Source organism: Coffea arabica, chromosome 3c (assembly GCF_036785885.1).
Source record: "Coffea arabica cultivar ET-39 chromosome 3c, Coffea Arabica ET-39 HiFi, whole genome shotgun sequence".
Classification (NCBI taxonomy): Eukaryota; Viridiplantae; Streptophyta; class Magnoliopsida; order Gentianales; family Rubiaceae; genus Coffea; species Coffea arabica.
In genome coordinates this window covers 38,557,080-38,565,916 of record NC_092314.1, presented here as the reverse complement: position 1 = coordinate 38,565,916, position 8,837 = coordinate 38,557,080, and the positions used below count along the sequence as shown (strand labels likewise).

General features: G+C 32.8%; 1 protein-coding gene across 1 annotated transcript; it reads right to left on the bottom strand.

The window, feature by feature from the left end:
- Positions 1-1,547: 1,547 nt before the first annotated feature.
- Positions 1,548-2,072, bottom strand: LOC140037956 (uncharacterized). Its single transcript, XM_072083143.1, has one exon. It carries the CDS (start codon positions 2,070-2,072, stop codon positions 1,548-1,550), a length of 525 nt encoding a protein of 174 aa, XP_071939244.1.
- Positions 2,073-8,837: the final 6,765 nt, after the last annotated feature.

Below are 8,837 nucleotides of genomic sequence, written 5' to 3'. Positions count from 1 at the left end.
CCAAAATTATTCGACCAAAATCTTCAGCAGCGGTGAGCCTCCTTGCTCTTAGCTTCTTTTTTTTTTCTCAATTTGCAACTTCCTTATTTTTTGTCAATTTGCAGCTTCCTTATTTTTGTCAGTTTGCAGCTTTGTTAGACGATGGCGATTCGAGAAGCTGGTATTGAAATCCTCTGGGAAGTGACGGAGCCAGGATTTTTTTTTTGGGAGGGGGGGAAGGCCAAAATTTTTTTCCTAATAAAATTATCTTAATATATTATGTTCAAAATAATTTTCTTCTATTTAAATATATGACATCTAAAAATATCAAATATTAAATTTAATTATAAAGGTATGTCTATTCATAAATAAGCGGTATAGTCATAACAAAAATTAACCAAAAAGATAATTTTTGATTAGATATTTTATAATATCACAAACTATCCAATTTGAACATTATAAGAAGATACTCTCCAATATGTCACCTATGCTATATATATATATATATATATATATCTATATATAACTATGCAATATAAATGTAACTATTTTCAATTGAAAAAAGATAAAAGTTATATTAAAATACTTTAAAATTTCAACATTTTTTCTTAGAAGTAAATTGAACTCTACACTCTTTCATAGAACTAAATTCATTTATGATTGAATCACTGCTAAATTTTTCAGCAACTTCCTTCTCTATATACACAGTTAGACAATCATTCAAGAAATTATCTTCCATCTTGTTTCGGAGCTTTGTCTTGATTATTTTCATAATTGAAAATGTCCACTCTGTAGTTGCAGTTGATACAGGAAGAGTAAGAACAAGTCTAATCAACCTGTCAATAAGAGGATACATCACTGATTTTCTTGTCTTCACCAAACCTTGACATAACTCATGAATACCAGATAATTCTTGCAATTCAGGATGATTTGGAATATCGAGTTCAAAATGTTGAAGTTATATTCTTAGACGTACTAGTTCTTGCTCCATAAAATCATTCAGATAGAACTTCTCTGCAAGTTTACAAATATCATCAATCTTGAACAGCATAAATCCATTTCTAGGATCTAAAACAGTGCTCAAAACAAGCAATTCCACGGTATGATCATTAAACCTGCTATGTAACTCTTGCAATTGATAATCAATTGTTACAAGAAATAGATCCACTCGATAATAATGCTCCACACTAATCTCATCGTGATGACTTCGAGATCTACCACATCTTGCAATATATTGAGCATCATATCCGGGATATCAATTTGATGTTGCTCACAAAATAACTTAACTTTCACCAAGAAATCATCTCATCCCGAATCTCGAAAATTCTTCAGTAGCTTTGTTGTGCTTGAGACAAGATGCATTGCATTCAAAATATCTTGAGATTTACGTTGCAATGCTATACAAAGAAGATGAGTAATTTCCATAATGTCTTTCATAAGATGCAAAGTAAAAACAAACTCAAAGGATAACAATTGATACAAAGCAAAATTTGCATCTCCTTGTTGAGAGTATGAACCTCTATCTGCTGCAATGTTACTTAAAACCACACAAGTAGCATTGAACATTTTCAGTAAACTAGAATAGAATCCAAATGAGAACCCCAACGAGTATCTCCAGCTCGTTTTAAAGTGCCAATTTGATTCAGCTCCCTTCCAGTTTCAAGTTCACCATTAGCAATCTTAGTAGGAACTTCAATTGCTTGAGCCTCCTTTAATTCATCATTACGTTTGCTAGATGCAGTAACAATGTTGATAATAAAAACTAAATTGGAGAAGAATTGGTGAACAGAAGCTACTTCTTTAGAAGCTGCAACTAAAGCAAGTTGAAGCCTATGGGCCAAACAATGAACATAATAGGCATATGGACATTCATGGCATATTAAAGCTTGCAAGCCATTCCATTCACCTCTCCTATTACTAGCTCCATCATACCCTTGTCCACGAATGTTATGAATGGCCAAATTATGTTGAGAGAGAGTAGAAAAAATAGCTTCCTTCAAAGTTAAAGCCATAGTATCACGGACATGAATAACACCAAAAAACCGTTCACGGATGCATCCTTCCTTATCTACATATCTCAAAACAAGAGCCATTTGCTCTCTTTTGGACTCATCACGAGCTTCATCAACTATAATGCAAAATTTTGAATTTCCAATCTCTTGTCAAATTTCTTTTCTAACCTTATTGGAAAATATATAAAGAATCTCCTTTTGAATTTCAGGAGATGTATAGGAGGCATTGGATGGAGCATTTTCTTGAACAACATTTGCAACCTATCCATTAATAGAGCATAATTATAATTTTATAAAAATAATAACTAAATGGAAGCATATTATGAATTAAAAAGATTTCTTTCAAGCATGGATATTATATAAATTCAAGAAAGAATGCAAAGCTGGAAGAAAATCATTCTTGCCTTATCATTATAAGAAGCCAACAACTTAATAAGTTGATGGAAGTTTCCATGATTAAGAGATTTTTCACTCTCATCTCGTCCTTGAAAGGCACAACCTTGAAATGCAAGCCATCGCACTACATCAATTGAAACTTGAAGCCTTAATCGATTAATCTCAACTTGCTCAAAACTTTGTTTCTCAATGAAAGTTCCAATGTGTTGAGAAGCATTCATCAAATCGTTGCATGCTTTTATCGCAATTCTGTGAAATGAGTTAGGACTTTTCCCCACATGTCCTAAGAAAGCACAATTAGCTCCATTATTGACCTTCTTCCAATTGTTAAAGCCACCAAGAACAAATGCACTTAATTCAACTCGTCCATTCGGCTTACTAAATAGATAGCATGAAAGACAAAAAGTAGCATCAATTGATGGAGAATATTCAAGCCAAGATGGAAACAATTCAAACCAAGAGCTACAAAAATGGCGAACATGTTTCTTTGAACCACTTGAAGGGTAATTTTCAAGCTTAACTTGATATGGCCCCCAATTGATATAAGCTCGACGAATTTCATCTTGTTGATTAAGAGGATAAACGTTTTCTGGGATCACGCTCCAAAGAAGCAATATCAATCTTTCAAGTTCAACTCTTTGAACTTTTTAGGGAGGTTCAACAACTAAACTCTCACTAAGAATAGATGATGGAGTAGCATCACTCTCCTTGTGCTTTTGATCTTCAATAATTTTTCTTTTAAAAAATGCATCAATTGTTGTTGACTTACCCATGGAGAATAAATTTCAAACCTGAATTCAATTCACATTTCATAAGTTATATACAACTCTAGCAAATTATCATAATAAATTATATATATGCCAAATTATATATGCATTATATTAGTATTTCTTTGAACCACAAATATAGTATGGAATCACAATTTTAAATGATACACACTTATTAAACAATAAAATACTTTATACATGTCAAATTAATTTTCTTGAGAAAAATATACTACAAATATAGTATAATATCACAATTTTGATACTAGAAATGTATTTTACAAGAGCATAAGATAATTGAAAAGAGGAAAAGATTAAATTTCATAATAAATTAATTATAACAAGGAAAAGGTTTAGTACAGGTACCAAAGAATGGAGCCACTTCACTTCAATTTATTGGATTCCACTTTCTAGCACCAAGTGACCAAGCCACGGAAGCCACCAAACGGTCCCAACCAATCACGCGACACCCTTGATGAATCTTCTTTGAATCTTTGTTGTATTCTTCTCCAGTTCTCCTGTCTTCTTTGCAGTGTGCTCTTTCACTTTACTTTTGTCACCAACTACCAAGTACCACCGTGAAAGAAAGAAAGAAATGAAAAGTGACCCACACTTTCCTTTTTGATTCGCGTATGACGTATCAGAGAAGTAGGCAATTAGCTTACTTTGTAAGCTTTTCTTAGAATAGTAAAGATAAAATATTTTTTTAAATCTTTTACCCATTGGGCTAAGTTATATATTTGTATATGGGCTAATAAAATAATTATTTTTGTTTTAGTCCATTAACAATTATGAATTGGGTCTTTTTATTCTAATACATCACATTAGTCAATTTACTATGGAACAACAAATTATATATTTAATTTTTGAAAGTTAAATAATTTGTACAATAAAAAATAAATAACTTTTTTTTGAAAAAAAAAATTAATTCAAAGATGACTAATTCATATATATATATATATATATATATATCAAGTCTTATAATATAAACTAAAATTGTAAAAATTTAGGGGGAGCCAATTTTATTTTACACACATATTTACATATTATAAATTAAAATTTTCAAAACTCATGGCCTCCCTCTGCCCCCCCCCCCCCCTTGGCTCCATCATTGGTACCAACCCATGTTTAACTTAATTTGGATTTGTTTGCTTAGCGGGTTATTCGGATCTAACCTCATTTGACCCGAATCTGTGAACAACAAATTCATGTCTACTAATTTAGTATTATGTTCAAATCATGTTTTCAGGTTATATCGAGAATTGCCACCCATGACTTCAAGTCTTTTTATGCATGTCCATTAGATTTTGTAGTTTTTTCTGACCTATTGCATGTCCTATTAACAGTTTTGATTTTACTTTGAAATGGACTTCAATTTGATGCTGATGAATCAAGAAATGAAATTGGTTCAAGTTTTCAAAAATTCAAAATTCCAATTTTACCAATTGTATCATGTCATATGTTACTATACTCATACCTATTCTCACCACTAGCCTTACGTAGTTTGGTTTGCTTTAGTGATCTCTTTTGTTTAGTTAGAATAATCATGATTTTGGTTTTGATGGTTCATCAATGGTTGTTATGACCTCCAAACATTTCATGAATATAACTCTCTTTCTCTGCATTATTTGAAGATTAAAATTTTTTTAAAAAAAAGAAAGGAAAAAAGGAATACCTACTCCTAGACTAAATTGGGTACTTATACTAAAAACTCCCTAAAAGTATGTGTTAATTACTTTTCACTTGGTGAGGAATGGTGGCCAAGGATGAGATGGTTTGGTTTTATACAAGGAATGGCAATTTTGATGTTTAAGTCATCATATCACTTGGTGAAGAACTTAAGAAAAATTGGAGGAGCAGAAAGATCATTATCAACCACCAAAGAAAAGAACTTCTGGAATAAAATATGAAAACTGGACAGTTCTCAAAAATTATTCTGAGGGCATGCTCTAGACTATTACCTATAGGAGTGAATTTAAATGCTAGATTATGGGGAGAATGATACAATTATTGAGAAAATAATAAGAGAAGAAAACAACTAGACTTTATGCCTTTGTAAAGCTAATACATCACTCATAACATGAAACTATTCTATTTATAGAGTTCAAAACAATGGATAAGTACTTACAAACCAGGAAGTCTAACTATTGATAAAGTGATCACGTACAACAAATTCCGCTAACCCCACTTGCTCTACTAGCTCCACAGACTAGATAAAATAAAACAAACAAACTTCTATTCACATTGTCAACTAAAAATAAGTGAATATTTCTATCAATCCCTCCCTCAAATTGAAAGTTTTCCAAACATTAAGTTTAATAAAACTTATCAATTGCACAAACTCCAAGCAGCTTCCTTAGTTTTTGAAACGTATATAACTTCAATGGTTTGGTCACTATGTCAGCAATCTAATCTTCGCTTTTGCAGTAGACAAAATCAATTATTCCATCCCTTATGAGCTCCCTTAGAAAGTGAAACCTCACATCTATGTGCTTGGTTCTTCGATATAGAACTAGATTTTTAAAGAATTTAATGGCAGAACTATTGTCAAAGTAAATTGTAGTAGCTCCTCCTTGTTGAAAATGCAACTCTTCGAGAATATTTTTTAGCCAAATTGCTTGACAAGCACAAGCCGTTGCATCTACAAACTCTACTTCAATTGTTTATAAGGTAACAATTGGTTGCTTCTTTAAACACCATGAAATAGTTGCTGAACGCATCATGAATATATACCCAGACATACTTTTTTTATCATTAAGATTGCTTGTATGTCACTGTCAATAAAATCAAATAAATCTGATTTTTCACTATTCTTGTAGAACAACCAATGATGGAGCCAAGGGGGGGCAAAGGGAGGCCATGGTCCCCCCTAAGTTTTGAAAATTTTAATTTATAATATGTAAATATGTGTGTAAAAAAAAATGGCCCCCCTAAATTTTTACAATTTTAGTTTATATTATGAGAGTTGATATACATATATATATATATATATATATGAATTAGTCATCTTTGAATTAATTTTTTTCAAAAAAACTTATTTATTTTTTATTGTACTAATTATTTAACTTTCAAAAATTAAATATATAATTTGTTGTTCCATAGTAAATTGACCTAATGTGATGTATTAGAATAAAAAGACCCAATTCATAATTGTTAATGGACTAAAACAAAAATAATTATTTTATTAGCCCATATACAAATATATAACTTAGCCCAATGGGTAAAAGATTTAAAAAAATTATTTTATCTTTACTATTCTAAGAAAAGCTTACAAAGTAAGCTAATTGCCTACATCTCTGATACGTCATACGCGAATCAAAATGGAAAGTGTGGGTCACTTTTCATTTCTTTCTTTCTTTCATGGTGGTACTTGGTAGTTGGTGACAAAAGTAAAGTGAAAAGAGCACACTGCAAAGAAGACAGGAGAACTGGAGAAGAATACAACAAAGATTCAAAGAAGATTCATCAAGGGTGTCGCGTGATTGGTTGGGACCGTTTGGTGGCTTCCGTGGCTTGGTCACTTGGTGCTAGAAAATCGAATCCAATAAATTGAAGTGAAGTGGCTTGACAGGTTGTCGAAGCCTGTGCAATAATAAAACCTGCTCAAACTAAAAGTAATTTCTGTAGATAGTGGTAAGCAGGGTCGAATCCACAGGGACTGGGAGCAATTGTTCCTTTTCAAATTCACAGTGACAAAGGGGGTGTTTTTATCTCAGGGGTGACAATTTAAGCAATCCAACTAAAAGTAAAATAATAAAAATAAAATAGCCAACTAGAAATTAAATAACAATTTACTAAAATCAAAGAATCTAGCCAAGGAATAACTTCAGCAATGGTTCACCTAATTGATCATCGATAAGCAAAGGCAATTCCAATTATTTATCAATAAATAGGTTATAACTGCCAAACAAGCGAAGACAGTCAACCCCTCCTTACTGTGTCGATGATTAAGGTACGCCCGTTAATCACTGCTCTAATTGAGAAATAATCCTAGGTACGCCCGTAGAATTTAATTCCCCAATTGCCTTACGTATTAGAGGAGCCCTATTCTAACCAAATAACACACTACCAGGGTTATTTTAGATTAGCCCGCGTATTCCCCTGACACAAACCTAATCATGCCAGTTGCCACTATTTTAGAGCAATTAAACAATTACGGATTTAATGCCCTAATTGACAATAGATTATCCAATCAACTAATTATCTGGATCCAAGACAATCAATTAATTAAATAACCATAAACATAGCAACCAAGAAATATGCGGATACTAATAAATAAAAGAAAAAGATTAAATTAAAACGATCTCACAATTCTTAGGCGAATCAGAGCCTTCGTTGCTCCTTGACTAGAGTTGAAAAATTAGTTCATAATTGATGAGCTAAACCCACCAGAAATTATAGCGAAGGCTGCGGAAATCAATTGGAAAGCTGGGCGAATTCAATTCGTTTACTCAATAAAGAAAGAAAGCTACAAAGGGTAATTCATAGTCTTCCTTTGGTCTGACACCTCCAGAAGGAAAACGGCTACTCAATGCTCTCTTTAGAAGAAAAGTCAAAGTTCTAAAAACTAAGGAAATGGAGAAAACAAAGAGGACCCGCCATGCCAGAAGGACAAGCAACCAAAGAAAAGTAAAAAAACTAAAGCTTCCAAGTAGTCTCCTGCGCGGCGGCTTTGTGCGGCGCCCTCCCTTGCGGAGAGGACTCCGGAGGAAGAAGAAGCTCCCAACTCCAGCCCTTCGTTCATCTTTTTAATGCTTTTGTCTTCGGCAATTACTAAAATGGGCACAAGTTTGCCTTTGCCAACAATGCCCCTGGGATAAGCTCTGTGCCTTAGACTCTTTTTCTGTTAAATTGGCACTTGTTATCAAATTTTCGTTCTACTCCCTGAAATAAATGCAAAATATCAAAAGTGAGTAGAATCTAGCAATTAATCTACAATAGGTCAGATAATAGGGAAAATTAATAATAAAATAAATGATAAAATTGCAACCTATCAATTCCCCCCACACCTAAACCATGCTTGTCCTCAAGCATGAGAACAGCAGACAAGTACCAATATTTGATAGTGACTATTGCTCTATCTCATAAATTGCCAAGATACCAAAAAAAATAATAATCAAGCATCAATGGTCAAGTCCAAGAAACATCATTCCGGTTAGCTTCTAAACCACAAACTCCTCTAATTTTAAGTTAACTAATCTAAGAAAAAGGAATGATGCATAACATTTATCAGCAAATGGTCCAACTATTAACCAAAATCTCAACATTAAATCCATAATTCGGCAAGCTGACTTTTATTACACACTAACACAACCTTCACTTTTTTTTCATATATTTTTTCCTACTTTTCTCTCTTTTTTTTTTCTCTTTTTTTTTTCAATAGTAACAAAAGACTTAGTCGCTAGCCATTTGAGCCTTTTGACGCGAACTTCAACATTGGCCGGATGAAGGAGCCCGGTTACTCAGCTTCTATCGCCACGTGACCACGTACTCATAGCAATTACTACTTTTTGACGCGAGAATCGACACTTTTGGTGAAAATTCCCGGTTACTCGGTAGTAAATACTAGCGGAGTACAGTCAAATTTATTCATAGCTAAAAATCACAAAAACTCAATATAACACAAGAACCAAAAGAAAACTTGCATCAGCTAGCCTCATTTTCAAACATGGAGAACTAAAGTTAA

Excerpts from the sequence above, each read along its gene's own strand:
- LOC140037956 (XM_072083143.1), bottom strand. The coding sequence starts at position 2,072 with ATGGCTCTTGTTTTGAGATATGTAGATAAGGAAGGATGCATCCGTGAA.